Source organism: Eublepharis macularius, chromosome 4 (assembly GCF_028583425.1).
Source record: "Eublepharis macularius isolate TG4126 chromosome 4, MPM_Emac_v1.0, whole genome shotgun sequence".
Classification (NCBI taxonomy): Eukaryota; Metazoa; Chordata; class Lepidosauria; order Squamata; family Eublepharidae; genus Eublepharis; species Eublepharis macularius.
Genome location: NC_072793.1, coordinates 25136766 through 25152914, shown reverse-complemented (window position 1 = coordinate 25152914; position 16149 = coordinate 25136766). Strand labels below are relative to the sequence as shown.

Below are 16149 nucleotides of genomic sequence, written 5' to 3'. Positions count from 1 at the left end.
GAGTTCCTTCCTGTAGGTAATCTTTATGTTTTTTCCAAACTGTGAAGAGGCTTCTCCGAATATAATGGTGCAAAAACATAGAATCTGCTTTCACTTTATCATACCATAAATATCCATGCCAACCGAACAATTTTTTATATCCCTCTAAGGCCAGTAGTTTGCGATTTTTCAGTGTTATCCACTCTTTCAACCATACCAAACAGATTGCATCATGATAAAGTCTCAGATTGGGCAGTTGCATTCCACCCCTTTCTTTTGAGTCCTGCAACACTTTCACTTTCACCCTAGGTTTCCTGCCTGCCCACACAAACTCCGATATTTTCCTCTGCCACTTTTCAAATTGTTTAGAGTCCCGGATAATTGGTATTGTCTGTAACAGAAACATCACTCTTGGCAGAACATTCATCTTGACTGCTGCAATTCTTCCCAGCCATGACAAATTCAGCCTATTCCACTTAATCAGATCTTGCTCTATTTGAGTCCATAGTTTCTCATAGTTATTCTTGAATAGATCTATATTTTTTGCAGTCAATTCAATTCCCAAATATTTTACCTTACTTGTTACTTCACAATCAGTTATTTCCATTAATAACTGTTGTTTTTGTTTAGTCATATTCTTACATAAAATCTTTGATTTTTTTTTATTTACATAAAAACCCGCCAACTCTCCAAACTCTTTAATTTTATCCATTACCATAGGCATGTTTTCGATTGGATCTTCCACGATTAACATTATGTCGTCTGCAAATGCTCTGACCTTATAGGAAAAGTCCTTTATCTTTATTCCACGGATTGCATTGTCTTCTCGTATCTGTATCATCAAAATTTCCAATACCAAAATAAACAACAGCGGAGACAACGGGCAACCTTGTCTTGTACCTTTACCTATAGTCAGTTTCTTAGTCGCCTCATTGTTCACCACAATTGCTGCACTTTGGTCTCTATAAATTTCTTTAACTGCTCTTATGAATCTTTCTCCCATTTGTAGCTGTTCCATAGTGGCAAACATAAAGTCCCAGTTCAAATTGTCAAATGCTTTTTCCGCGTCTACAAAGAAGAAGCCAACCTCCTTATCACAACGCCTATCATAATACTCAATAGCATTTATCACTGTCCTTAAGTTGTCTCTAATCTGTCTGTTTGGTAAAAAGCCTGCTTGTTCTTCCCCAATAACCTCGGCTAGCCATCCCTTTAGTCTCTCTGCCAAGATCTTCGCAAAGATCTTGTAGTCATTGTTAAGTAAGGAAATAGGTCTATAGTTTTTAACGTTAGTCAAGTCCTGTCCTTCTTTGGGGATCAATGATATATTAGCTTCACTCCAGGTATCTGGAATTCCTTGATCTCTCAAAACACCATTGATCACCTCTTTTAAAAGTGGCGCCAGTTCATTGGCCATTACCTTATAAAATTTGGCTGTAAGTCCATCAGGCCCTGGCGCTTTCCCCAAATTTGTTGATTGTATTGCTTTCCTTATCTCTTCCTCTTTTATTTCACAATTTAATTTAGCTCTCCAATCTTCCGAAATTACTGGGAGTTTTACTTTTCCCAAATATTTTGCTATTGAGTCTTTATTCACTTCTTTTTTCCCATACAGTTTGGCATAAAATTTGTAAAAGGCTCTACTAATAGCAGTCTGTTCCTGATACACTTTATTGTCCTCACATATTTTATTTATTATCTTTTTTTCTTTTCTCTTCTTCAGTTGCCATGCCAAATACTTCCCAGGTTTATTTGCACCTTCAAACGACTTTTGGTTCATTCTTTTCAAATTCCATTCCAATTCTCTATTATTCATTGCCGTCAATTGCTCTTGAAGTATTTTAATATCCTGATAAATTTTCTTTTTCCCTGGTCTTTTCTTTAATTGTATTTCCTTGGCTTTTATTTTCTCCATAATCTCTTGTCTCTTCTCCTCTCTTTTCTTTCGATCTCTTCCATTTGAGTCCATTAGTATACCTCTGATTACTGCTTTGTATGCATCCCAAACCTTGTTGGTTGGTACTTCTCGATTCATGTTGTGTTGTATGAAGAACTTAGTTTCCCTTCTCAGCATCTCCATATTTTCTCCCTCCTGTAACAAATCCTCATTTATTCTCCATCCTTTCCTCTTGGTTCTTTTCCCAAACTTCCACATAATTGGATTGTGATCTGAGGCCACCATAGGCATTATTTCAACGTCCTTAGTCCAAAGCACTAAGTCCTTTGAGGCCCAGATCATATCAATACGTGATAGAGTAGAATGTCTTGCAGAAAAAAATGTGTACTGTCTGCTTGTGGGATTCCGCGTTCTCCACACATCTTCCAAAGTTTCCTGTTGCACTAGTGCGAAAAACGTCTTTGGTAAAAGTCCTTTTTTCTTTTGTGCAGTTACTGATTTTTTGTCATGTTCCAAGTTTGTAATTCCATTGAAGTCTCCTGCAAGGATTATCTGATCATATGAAAATTCATCTAATTGCTTCCTTAAATCCTCAAAGAAGCTCTCTTTGGTGCCATTTGGTGCATAAATTCCAATTACCAGCACTTTTTAAAAATTCCATGTACATTCCACTGCTATAAATCTGGCTTCCACGTCTCTGATCATTAATTTCGGCTGTAGCTCTTCCTTTATATAATACCACTCCCTTTTTTTTCTTTTTTGAGGCCGCTACAAAATCCGTGCCCAGTTTACTCACTTTAAGATATTTAACATCCTGATTTCTGATATGGGTCTCCTGCAAACATACAATATCACATTTTTGTTTTAGTAGCCAGTGGAAAGTACTTTTTCTCTTTTTAGGTGAATTAAGTCCATTTACATTCCAAGATAAAACTTTACACTCCATATTCATAACCTTGTTGTTGGTAAGTCCGTTTCATTGTCCCTCATAAACTTTTCCATCTCAAATTCAGATCTGATACGCTTTTTCATTCCTCCAAATTCAAAGGATATCCCTTCCGGTAATTCCCATCTGTATCTTATTTTCATGTCTTTCAAGTTCTGAACGAGCACTTTGTATTTTTTCCGATCAAGCAACACCGATCTGGGTAACTCCTTCATGATGATAATCGTCTTGCCATCGACTACCAATGGATCTTGGAATTGTTTACTCACTATCATTTCTCTTATATTCCTTGTCGTAAATTGCACAATCACATCCCTTGGTATTTTCCTCTGGGCCGCAAATCTGGAATTTATTCGGTACACCACATCTAGGATAGCCACAACTTCCTCCTCCTCCTTTCCCAGGTATTCAGCTAACACTTCAGTCACCTGTTCTTGTGCTGTCTTTGCCTCTACCTCCGGCAAGCCTCAAAACCTCAGCTGTTTCTCCATATATTTACTCTCCGCAACTGCCATCCTTCCCCTCATCACTCTCATGTCCGTTCGTTGCGTCTCAGTAAGATTCTCCATCGCTTTCTCCACAACGTTAACTTTCTGCTGCGCTGCCTGTAGGTCGGTTTGTATTGTTTCCATTCCCTTCTTCACCTCCGCCAGTTCATTTTTTACTGTCTCTTTAACCTCTTTGACTTCTCTCACCAACTCCTGTTTTGTTTCCTTCAATTCCTTTAACATTTCCATAAATTTTTTATCCAGGTTCTCAATGGCTGTTTGCCACTCTTTCTTCGACATCGTGGGGCTTGATTTACCTCGCTCCCACGAGTCTGCACGTTTCCTTAACTCCGTGGCGTCTAGATTAATGTCCCTTTAAAGTAATTTAAATGCCCCGGTTCTTAAAATAAACAGGAAACGTTTACAAAATCCAAAATGTCGGGCGTCTTTTCTCTATGGTTTTTCTATGGTCTTTTTGTAATCCAAGATGTCCTACTTCCGCTTCTGTTGAAGTCAATGCCCTTCCCTTTTCAAAAATGGTGGTTCCCTTCTTCCTGTCCTCCAATAAGGACTGTCTCTCTGGAACAGCTCTATCACTGTTACGCACTTCCTGTTTGCCGACTCTCCACTGCAGCTCTCGCGATGATAAAAGTTTTCTCACAGCCTACTATCACTTTATAACCACAGGTATGGTAAACAATTGTCTATTTTCTTCAATAACTTCGTTCAACTTAGTCCTTTTTCTGATCTAATTCTTGCCGGATCTTTTCCTCAATATAATCCATCTGTTGCAGTTTAATAGTTCACTTTAAAGCCTCGTTACTTTAAGCAATCTGTCCCGATTTGAGAGATAGTGATCTTTACCTTTTCAAGCGTCTTTCTTGGTTGTAATCACTGCTTCGATTTCAAATTCTCTTCCAAAATTACTTTCCCCTGCTGAAGCTTGGGCATGAAGATCTTATGCCAGCCGCACTGGCCCCGGATCTGCCGCAGAGATTTATGCCGACCTGTTATAGGGTGGGACCTCAAGGGACGAGAGAGAATCCTTAGCGCAGAACCCCCTTTCGCCCGAGATCAACGCGCCCTGAGGTGCTTGAGCGTTCTTTGCCTGTTCCCCGCCTGGGAGCAGGTGGCCGCGGGCTAGATTTGCCCTGCCGGCCACTGAAACGGCAGCCCGGTCAGCTCCAGAGTTAGAGCTGCGTTAGACCTCCATGGATCCCAAACCGGAAGTCCCAGACAGAGGGGAGTTTAGATTGCTCTCCGCGCGCCGAGGCAATCTAAACTCCCCTCTGTCTGGAGATCAGGGGGCGGGGCCTCCAGCCATGTGACCATTTTCTCCGAGGGAAACCCACTGCGTTCCACCTCCTCTTTTCCCAGAAAAAAAAGCCCTGTACAAATCCTTCATCAAACAATACCTGATAGTATAGAGTCAAGCACTGGGGCTCAGGATCTGTTGCAAACAGTGAGATTACGGAAGGTGTCTTCAATCTAATGGTTAAAGATATGTGCAGTCAGTGCTGCTGAGAGCTGTCATGGCCCCCAATGAAAGACTCCCTTTGCCCCCTCCATCAAGAATGCACATAATATGTTTGCTTACAACAAGAAAACCTATTCGCTGGAGGTGTTTGATGCTTCCCAGGCAGTTATTGTATTTTGAATTGGTCTAGGGAGGGACCGTGGCGGCTCAGTAGTAGAGCACCTACTTTGCACGCAGAAAGCCCTGGATCCAATCTCTGGCATTTCCAGTTCAAAGGATCAGGTAGCAATAGGTAATGGAAAAGACCGGAAACAACATGACACCCTGAAGAGCTGCTGCTAGCCAGAGTATGCAGTACTGACCTTGATAGTTCAGTCGTCTGACTCTGCCTAAACCAACTTTGTATGTTCATCTTCCCTGATTGACAGCCCACATATTTTGGCATCCAGTCATCTTGAGAAAGGAAGGCGTTCGCTTTATTTGCGCATTTTATACTGCTACTTGCAATATTTATTTATTTGTTTTGATACTGATTTGCTTCCTGTCTGTCATCTCGTTTGCAATATATTTCTGACCTTCTCCCCCAGGCTTACATTGCGAGGGATGCTGCCCAGGCGGAAATTTCTCACAGTCTCTTTGAGAAAGATTCCCTCCGCCGCAAAGTCTTTGAGCTCACTGAACAGATCTGGGAATTCCGGAAGCAGGTGGGCCTGAGCGGCTCAGCCTGGATGGTGAGGTGTGGGAAAGGAGAGGGGGCCATAGAGATGGCATTGCAGAGCCAGGGACCAACGTGCTTCTTAACTCTTCTAGCAGAGCTTGCCAGAGATCCAGATGGGATCTTGCTTGGATTTTGTCATGGTCTGTGATGTGTCCTTGTCTGGGTTTTCTCATCCAAGCCCTTCATTTTTCTTTTATTTCCTGCTACTTTAAACTGTGCAGTCTTTTTCATTTCTTAATAATCAAGGCAACTTTTCTTTCTAAATTTGTAAGTAGTGACATGCATCCTTGTATTCCAAAAAAGCTTCCATTTTGAGCAAACCACCCACCTGCAGTGGAGTGCACCCCCTGTGTTTCTGCATGAGTCATCATTCTAGATGTGCTTCTTGACTGGAAGGAGTGAAGCCTAGCACAGGACCTGGGAAGGAGGTAGCCTCCTCCTCTGTCTGCATCACAAATAACTGAGGGATCCAACCATACTCAATGCAGAGAATCACAAAATCAGTGGAGGCCTGTTGGAAGAAAGCAAGGCCACAGCAACAAATCAATCATGCAGAGATGCAACAGGCAGCATCCCGATGTCTGGGGTCCCAAAAAATGGCTGCTATAGGAGAGAAGTGACTGTTGCATAGAGCTATGGAACTGCTCCTTCCTGTCTTTTTTTTTTTTGCATGACTGTCCTTGTGCTGTTTGGTGTTTTGTGAGTAAAGGCAGTCTTCTGAGTGCCGTCTCTGTATGTTTTCTTAGCAGGTTCCGGGGAATGGGCTGTCCTGCTCAGAGTCCAGGGAGCACTGTCCAAAGAGGAAGCAGCGGCTCGTGCGCATGCATGCCATCTGCCTCCAGGACGAGAACCAGGACAGCCTCTTGAGCATATCTGAGGTATATAGCCCCTTCCCTCTTCTGAACTCTTTAGACTTTTTCTTTCTAATTGCAAATCAGTGTAAAATATTTCAGGATTCTGTCCACATGCTGTGTGACCCAGTGAGAGCTTAGAGCCCTCTCCTGCAATGCTCTGCTGTTTGGCATATAGAACCCAGGGACGAGGGTATTACTTTATTCCTAGCTGAGCCTGAAAGAATTTGGCCCAGATCATATTGGGGTGTTCTTATGGCTCACCTCCTTCCTTTTTTTTTGCAGCACTCGTCAGATTTAAGCAGCCGGTCAAGTCAAGAGCTAGCTGAGAGCTTCCGCTCCTGCAGCCCCGTGCCACCTTGCAAGGATTCGCTACAGAGGAGAGCCATGCAAGAGAGTTTCTTTTCCAGAAGGTGAGTATGCTGGAACATCCCAAAGCACGTGCAGCTGAGCACTGCTTGTTCCCATCTAAGCCCAAGGAAGTGTAAAATGTGTGCTTCTGCATGCAAAGAATTCAACATTTTGCTACACAAATGAATGATTCACAGCAGGCATATCTAGAGGTACCGACTTTGTGGTGCTAACTGATTCCAAATTTTATTCATAATTTGAATAGGAAGTTGGGATAGGGAAGTATGTGTGTTTATTTAGTGCATCCATTCATTCGAAAAGCCAGTATAACACACTGACTTTTAAACAATATAAGAAAGGCTAGGTTAAAATTCACAAGAAAAGACCCAGCATTTTAAAAGATAAAAGGAAAGAGAAACAATTTTTTTAAAAGTAGCATAGATAAAGACTTCAAGAGAAACATACATTTTTTTAAAAAAGTAGCATAGATAAAGACTTCAAGTCAGTCATCAGGTTTACTGTCTGGTTATTCCAAGGCTAAGAACATGGCATTAATTGAGATTTTTAAAGTGAACAAGAAATAATTAGCTAAAGCAAGAGGACTAGTTTTCATTCCCACTGAGGAGACTGAGGGTCAAGCTACAAGTGACGAATTACACTTGCCCGGCAAGTGAACAGACTCACGTGTATTCCTCCCTGTTCACTTGCACTCCTCTTGCAGCCCACTCGATCAGTGATTGAGTGGAGTGCAAGTGGAGTGCAAGTGAACAGGGAGGAATGGATGTGAGTTTGTTCACTTCCCATACAAGTGTAATTTGTCATTTCTAACTTGGCTCTGAGTATATGGTAGTTGTCTGAACAGCTAGGAAGTGCTGCTAGAATGGAGGCTCTCAAATAAGTGCTTAAACTGCCATAGAGTTTACATGAAAGGAGAAAATGTACCAGGGTTTAGGGCACCTGAGACCCACATGAGCACATTCTTTGCCCGCGTGAGTTATTTAGTGCACTTCTGTCCTGTCCTTCCTCCAAGAACTCAGGGCAGTGAACATGGTTCTGCCGATTTCCATTTAGTCTCCTCCTTAGGCTGAGTTACTGGCCAGCAGGTGTATACAGATTCCCTTCCTCTTTACCACTGGGAATCCCATAACGATTCCTTCTGGAGTCTTTCTAAACCCTGATGAAATGTATTTTGTATATGTCCTTCACAGCCATTAGGGCTAGAAACGTGTACACGGGGGCCTGCTTACCACCAGATTCTGAGCCACAGTTTCTATTTTGCATACTTCTAATTCCACTGAATATATATATGAATCTGTTCCAGCTTCAGCTGAGGAACCTGTAAAATGCAAGGTGAGGGGGAAGGATTACTCGTTTTAATGATTAATATAGTAATTTTGCAAAACATCATCATTGTTTCTATTGTAACAGCCCTGGCAGATTATTGTTACCCCAGTTACACAAGGGGAACATAGGCTGAAAGGGAATAAACTGCCCAAGGGCATTCAAACAATGTTTGGGGGGGGGTAGCTTCCCAAAGCCTCGTCCCGTTTTTTATCCACACACCCTCTCTTTCCCCTCTGAAGCCTTCTTCTCAGCAAAGGGACAGATAATGTATCCTAGCACTAGGATCGTTCCTTATTTGATTCCACAGCTCATTGGGCTCCCGTTCTTGCCAGAGTTAAAGAGCTGGCCAGGGCTTTTTCTTTTCTCTTTTCCTATCTTTCCTTTTCCTTTCATTGTTTTTTTCCTTTTTTTTTTGGCTAAAGGGTGTTTCTGAAGGAGGGATGAATTTAGTGTTGGCCTTAGACATTTTCACACCAGATGTGAACAACTGAACCGTAGCTCTATTTTTGGACAACATAAAAATCAAGAATGGAGAAAGGGAATTTATGTCCCTGAGGAATCTGCTGTATGGAGTAGATGCCTTGATCTACTCCAGGGTAAGGGTCGATTCGGATTGGATGTTCTCTCTCAGTTGATGCACTTTTGTTTTCCCCTCACTTATGTTTTCTGTAGCAGTTCCCAGGAGTTTTTGGAGGAGGATTTTGCTTTTCTCTCTGAGGAGAAAGTGGAGAATCTTGCTTCTGAATATGAAATGGTGGGGAAAGAGGGTGAGCTTTTTCTCCTGTTTATTACTCTGTGGAAAAAAGAAAGAACACTCTGAGAAATTGTACTGGTATAGTTTATCTTGTCTGATGTCATCACGGCTCAGGCCAGACTGACAACACTTTGACCTAAAATGGAAGATTTGATTCCAAAAGGAATATAAGTATGACTTCCACTTGAAAAATGATACCTACAATTAATGTAGTGGATATCCAGTGGGTGGATAGTTTTGCCCATTATGTTCACGTTTGGGTGGGAGATAAACAAGTGGCCCCTTTGCTCCTGTTTGATCAAATGTTCCTCTGTTAACAGATGGCATCTCCCAGTGGCTCCACATGGATCCCTGCATCTCAGAGAGGTAAATGTTAAGTACCAGACCATTGGCAGCTTTCGTCAGAAGAATCCACAGGCCCAAGTCTGTGGTGTGGGCTTGGTGTGTGGTTTGCCTCAACAGAAACCTCTGCCACAGGGACAAAACACCCTGTTTCCATGCTATGGTAACATCAAAACTTGACCGTTGTAATGCACTATACATTGGTCTCCCATCTAAGTTAACTAGGAGGCTCCAATTGGTGCAAAATGTTGCAGCTCGACTGTTAGCAGGAACGAGCAGGAGTATGAACATCACTCCCATCCTACAGTGGCTCCACTGGCTACCTGTCAGTTACCGTGCTCAATTCAAGGTATTGGTTATCACATACAAAGCTCTTCATGGCTTTGGCCTGGCATACCTACAGGACCGGCTCCCTCCACATGTTCCTCCACAGCAGCTTTGCTCATCTGAACAGGGTCTCCTGCAGGTGCCGCCCTGCACAGGAGCGAAATCAACCGCAGTCCGTACAAAGGATTTCTCTGTGGTGGCCCCTGTCCTGTGGAATGGCCTGCCTGAGGAAGTCAGGAGACCCTTCACTCTCCTGGCTTTCTGCAAATGATACAAAACCGAATTATTCAAAAAGGCTTTTTACTCAGATAGGAGGGCTATATTGTAGGGAGGGGGGGATCTCAGCTGCTTCGCTAATGAGTTAGAGACCGTAGACCTCACCACTATGTTGCCTTCCATATTATCTGTTGCTTTAAATATGTACTCCTATGTACTACCGGTGCTTCATGTAGTCTAATGTCAGTCCTAGAATTGATTATGTTCTGTTTCAGCATTTCTTCAACTCGATATTAGATCCTTGCTATCTATTTACTCTATGGCATTGTTTATGAAAATGTCCCGGACACTGTATGGAAATGTCCCTGCTACTGATTGTACTAATCTCACACTGTGTAATCCGCCTTGAGTCTCAGTGAGAAAGGCGGACTATATATAACATAAATAAATAAATAAATAAATAAATAAATAAATAAATAAATAATAAATAAATAAATAAAACAAAAAGACCAAGGATGTGATAAGCTGCAGTCACAAACTGCAACAAGGTGCAACAGCAGCAACAAGGTGCAAGTGATGTTGAGGGTAAACTGAAATGATTTCGCCAGGAAATCTGTCTGAAGGCAAGCGGCAGGGATGAGCATGGTTGGGTACGGGCGGAGTCAAGGCAGGAAGTGAGATGGTCAATTTGGTGTTGGTATGCTGACGCAGTTTAGCATCGCAGCTCCTTGCCTTGCTTAGTTTACCATCATTGCAACATCGGTGCACCGTTTTTCATGGCTAGGAGGAGTATATTTCACACCATTGTCTGGATGAGGAACTTGACTAAAGATTCCAAAAGCCGGTGGCAATTCTTCATCTTTCTCCAAATGCATTGTTTAAAATACAGCATGATTTTTACCTATTCATAACCCAACACAGAATTCTGGGCATTGTCTCCATAATGCAGCTTCTAGTGATCAAAACTTCAGGTCCATAATATCTTTCCTTCAGCTAGGTATCTTTTGATTTTTGCATAAGAATTCACATAATGAACGGGCAAAAAGTACATATGGAAGAAGCCAGAACAGAAGCCTTACACCACCCTTCTTGCTGTTTCGTCTCTCCCCAGTGTACCCATGCGCCGGCGGCTTGCACAGCGCTTCACAAGCCGCATCACCACCATTGCTTTCCAAGCCAATGCTCTGCTGGAACAGATCAGCGTCATTGGAGGCAATCAGACGGGTATCTTCATTCACCAAGTCACGCTCGGTTCTCCTGCTGATGAGATGTCCTTATCGCCAGGCCAACAAATCGTTCTGGTAAGATCCTGAGCTCTTTGCATGCACAGTCTCTGCTATATCTCCACAGGCCTTTCCTAGACCGTATCTTTTTCCTATGGAGATAGAATCTTTCTCCCATATACTTTACAATCTTCAGCCACATCCTTCTAGTCCATTCCCAGGCAGCGGCAGAGCCTTGCTGCGGGGTATGACCATTGTAGTATATTTCTTGACCACTCAGGAATATACTACTGGATAGAGGAGGGCACTGCCTTAAAAGAAAAGATGGAAAAAGCAAGGGCATTCAAAATGATGTGGATTGGCAGGAAACATACTACCAGTGCTTCCTGCCAGTGACATCCAATAGGTGGTTAAGCAGTTAGGATGTGATGTGGCACTCCGCTGGTTCGAATCCCACTACTGCCATGGGCTCAGCAGGGGGCCTTGGGTAAGCCACTCCTCTCAGCCCCAGCTCCCCAGCTGCATTGTGGGAGTAATAATAACACTGACTTCGTTCACCACTCCGAGTGGGCTAACCTATCCAGAATATCCAGAACTGTTACTACTACTACTACTACTACTACTACTACTACTACTACTACTACTACTACTACTACTACTACTACCACCCCTCATCAGGAATGGGCACAGTGATTTTACTTGCTGGAGGAAGAAATCCCTTGGCAATTCAGTTCTGTGTCGGAGAATTCAGATTCCCCTGCATTGGAAGCACATTTTGTGCATGTTTTGTCTGTATTGTGAAAAAGAAATTAATGATGGCTTCCAGAAAGGCACAAAAGCCACCTTCTGGAAAGTCTCAGCCCTAGTGTGGGAAGTGTGATCAGGGTGAAAGCCGCAAGCAGCAGACATCATGAACTGTCTGGCACGAGACATTTCCAGGAAAGTCTGTTGCGTTACCTTTAGAATTTAGCAACACACATTACCTTAATTCTTGCTCAAAAGCTAAAAAGAAGAAATTGCTGTGGGTCATTGGCCCATGTGTTCAAATCGGGAATACAATTCAAATCATTCCACATAGCTTCTGCTGCCCCCTACAGGAGCTTTGATTTATTTATTTTTATTTATTTAATTCAATTTGTCTTCCGCTCTTCCCACAGCCTACAGGCTCAGGGCGGATCACATACATCTAAAACACACAATAATAATTTACATTAGATACACTGAAGATCACTTAAAACAATAATAAATATTTAAGTATTTAAAAAATCTATATAAGGCAGCACCAAAAGAATCAATTGCTGTTACCCATCAATCAATAGTTCACATTCAGCAGAGCAACCGTTAGATGGTGGATGGTTCTATACAGGGGGGGGACTCAATGTCCTCTATTCGGCCGATGGGGGCCCGACTCAGCCCTGACCATACGCCTGGTGGAACAGCTCCATCTTACAGGCCCGGTGGAAGGATAGTAGATCCTGCTGGGCCCTGGTCTCATTTGACAGAACGTTCCACCAGGTTGGAGCCACGACTGAAAAGGCCTCCCTGAGACCAGGGACCACTAGTAATTGTTTATCTCCTGATTGGAGCATCCTCTGGGGTGCATATGGGGAGAGGCAGTACCGCAGATACACAGGTCCCACTCTGCATAGGGCTTTATAGGTAAGTACCAAGACCTTGAATCTGATTCAGTACTCTACTGGTAACCAATGCAGTGTCTCTTTCTTCTGCCAAACTGGGAGGGCATTAGGTACTTACATAAAAGCATAATTCCAATCTAAGTCTGGTAAAGGACTTCCCTGCGCCCCAAACTGGCCAGACTGTAATGACCCCACCCCAGTACCTCTCTCCGATCCCATCCTACTCCTCAGGTAAGCCTTTTATTATTAAGGCTCAGATTGTTTCCCTTCTGAATCTTGAACCATCTGTAGGTGGACTATGGAGTGATGGAGCCAGGGTTCAAGGCTGTCTTGGAAGATGCAACTCTTGAGGAGGCCCTTTGGGTCTTGGAGAGGGTGAATGGTTTCTGCTGCCTGTCTGTGAGGCCCAACATGGAGGGTAAGGAAACCTACCTACTTCAGATTTTTCTTTCTTCCTGGCTGGAAAGACAACTTCGCGAATGAGTTAATGATGCCAGACTTCACCACTATGGGCCAAGCTACAAGTGACGCCTGACACAGGTTGGACACTTGTCAGTTCCCTCAAGTTTTGATGGGAAATGTAGGCATCCTGGTCTCGCAGCTTCGCTCTCTGACTGCTGTCCAAGGGACTTTTCAACTGTCACTTGTCCAACATTCCACCAAGCTGCCTACATTTCCCGCCAAAACTTGAGGGAAGCTGACAAGTGTCCAACTAGTGTCAGGCGTCACTTGTAGTTTGGCCCTATGTTACCTTACGTACTACCTGTTGTCTTAAATATGTGCTCCTATGAGCTACTTCTGCTTCATATGCTCCTGTGTCAGCCCTAGAGTTGCTTCTGCTCTGTTTCAGCATTTCTTCAACTCTGTATGGGATTCTTACTGATGATATATCTTTGTAAAATTGTGTCTGTTTACTCTATGGCATTGTTTCCGGAAATGTCCTTGAAATTGTACTCATCTCACACTGTGTAATCCGCCTTGAGTCTCAGTGAGAAAGGTGGACTATAAATAAATAAATTAAATAAATAAAAAGATCACCAGTGATCAGTGGTATCTTCCAAGAAAGTAGTGTCATAAAACATGGAAAAGCAGCTGATTGGAAGACCCATGGACCTGACCCATAGGTAGAGTCTTATGGGAAGTAAATGCCCATTGGAGCAAATAGAAGGTGTAAAATAGCGTTTCAATGAGAACTTCGACTGTACCTCATGTTAATTAATGCCAGAAGGGATGACATTTCAATTTCCATTTCAAGCATTGAAAGACTTTGGCCTGGATTGGACACTCATGAGTAGGGGCAGCCAGACTGTTGTTGAGGAAGTAATTGCTGCTGTGCCCTTTCCCGATTGCATTCCAGCCTATGCTTCGGCTATACGTATACACACACGCACACAATTCCTTATACTGTCTGTTCAAACAGGTTATAAGAAGCTGCTGAGCGACCTGAACGCCAAGCTGGTAACATCTGGCGACTCTTTCTACATTCGGTCCAACCTTTGCCTCGAGAGGCAGTTGGCTGGTGATCTTCCAGTGGGGTGCCATGACATTCTGCATGTTACTGATACTGTGTACCAGGGCCAAACCCGATGGAGCGCCTGTCGGGTGAACGCCTGTACCATGAAGGATATGGATGCTGGCATTATCCCCAACTACTGCCAGTAAGGACCATGACTCTTTTTTTTCAATTTACAATTTTTTATTTAATTTTTATAAAAAGGGATATAACAACAAAGGAATACAAAAACACAACAACAAATTCTCAACAAATTATCCAACTATTTACAACCGTCAACTATTACTTAAGTTTTAAAGTAGACATTGTTCTAGTCCAATCTGCGTTTAACCGGATATTGTGTTTGTCAGGCTGATCTTGTCGTCTCCTCTTTATTAGTATATCAACGTTTGATAGAGTTCATCTTTGGTAGCTGCTTGTATCGCCATTTCGTTTGTTGATAGGTGTTCTAGGATCAGGAGCCGTTGTTCCATAAAGCAAGATCTCTAGTTCTGGTTCTCATAACAATCTAGGCGATCTGCTATTTTCTCCGTTATAGAATAGTCCCAGATTCGGTTGGTAAGTGCCATGACTTGACCAGGCCTGAAGGGAGCAGCAGACTCAGACTTGCCTATCTTGAACCGGTTGTTTTTATGTAGTTTGATGGCCAAAGGGGACAGCCTATGGCCGATTCCAGACGGCCCCCTGCCTTGCGAAACGTTGCGCGTCGTCGCGCAGAAAACGCGAAATATCGCGTTTTCTCGCGCGAGTTTTGCGCGACGTCGCGCAAAACTCACGCGAGAAAACGCGATATTTCGCGTTTTCTGCGCAACGATGCGCGACGACGCGCGACGTTTCGCGAGGCAGGGGGCCGTCTGGAATATGGCTGCTCCTTCTGCTTAATATATTCCTGTCCCCTTTTCCCTACTCTAGGGCTCAGCAACAACTCATTTCTCTAATACAGGAGCTGGCACAGAAGAGCACAGTTTCTGGCAAGGTAGGATCCTATAGCACATCTTTAGTAAGGAATCACTATGTTTGTCCCCATGGGATCCCCAACATAGTGGATCCCCATGGGATCCCCAAAATGGTGGGCCCAAATGTTTTTAGGAAGCGTGCGGGACTTTTACCCAGCAGGTAATTGGCCATAGGAAATTTGATTGGCTGTACAGATTTTTAATAACATTGCTTCAGCAGCTGTTACCACTGCAACACAAGGATTCACACTGCATCACTGAAGGTAAGTTGTGTGTATGCAAGAAAATATTTTTAATCAGTGTGTTCATTTTAAAAGGCATCCTGTTAAACAGAGATTCTGCCTGAAATGCTGAGTTATGCATTAACCTCACTCTCTGATATTTACTGGTTGCCCTGGCCTTCCATGGCAGACATTATGTACTTGCGCCCTTTGCCCTGTGTCAGAATTCCAAAGGTGGCAAACCTGTGACAGCAATACATTAAAAGCAAAGCCAGTGGACAGGTAGATGTGGAGCAAACACAGAGGTTGAAATCCTAAGACCTGCAAGTGTAAGAGAACTTTTCACTTCCAGATTTCTGTAGTACCCCATGCCACCCTAAAAGCTGATGGTTAGAGAACCCTTACAAACAGTGTGGGATGCAGCACGAATGGCTGCATCTCAAGTGGGAATCTATGGAAAGCATGTCTCCTCCAATGCGCTCAGAAGAGCTTTCTGTCTGCACAAGTGCACTCCCTGCTGGATCCAACCCAGGGTTGCTTAGTTTAATCTCTACCAACTCTGTTAACCAAATATCTTAGTTGATCATGCAGGGTCGGCCAGGGTGTCATCTGCTCCAGTCCTCTTCCAGCTTACTTTCTGGTGATCCTGTATTGTCAACGAAGCTAAATTTACAAGGCATCAGTTTGGATTGTTAACTGGGGTCGCCAGTAACATAGCACACATTGCTCCAAGGGTCAAGATGGGTGTTTTGTTCCAAAGCTTGGAGAAGATGGCAGAAGGGAAGATGCATTTCCAAAGAAGGGAGATGTCTCCTTGATACAGTTTTATCAACCAATGCTATTGTGCCCCTGTAGCAAGATATTGGGATATTAGTTGCTTCCAATGGTGTCTTTTCATTGTGACCACAT

At 43.2% G+C, this 16149-nt stretch overlaps 1 protein-coding gene across 1 annotated transcript in view; it reads left to right on the top strand.

The window, feature by feature from the left end:
* The window catches only part of CARD14 (caspase recruitment domain family member 14), a 38587-nt gene that overhangs the window by 16508 nt on the left and 5930 nt on the right, over positions 1-16149 (top strand). The window contains exons 8-16 of the mRNA XM_054976835.1: positions 5375-5518; positions 6252-6383; positions 6642-6769; positions 8724-8818; positions 9126-9171; positions 10802-10991; positions 12842-12968; positions 13971-14208; positions 14976-15039. Of these exons, the coding sequence (XP_054832810.1) occupies positions 5375-5518; positions 6252-6383; positions 6642-6769; positions 8724-8818; positions 9126-9171; positions 10802-10991; positions 12842-12968; positions 13971-14208; positions 14976-15039 (1164 nt within the window). The remainder of the gene's footprint in view (positions 1-5374; positions 5519-6251; positions 6384-6641; positions 6770-8723; positions 8819-9125; positions 9172-10801; positions 10992-12841; positions 12969-13970; positions 14209-14975; positions 15040-16149) is intronic.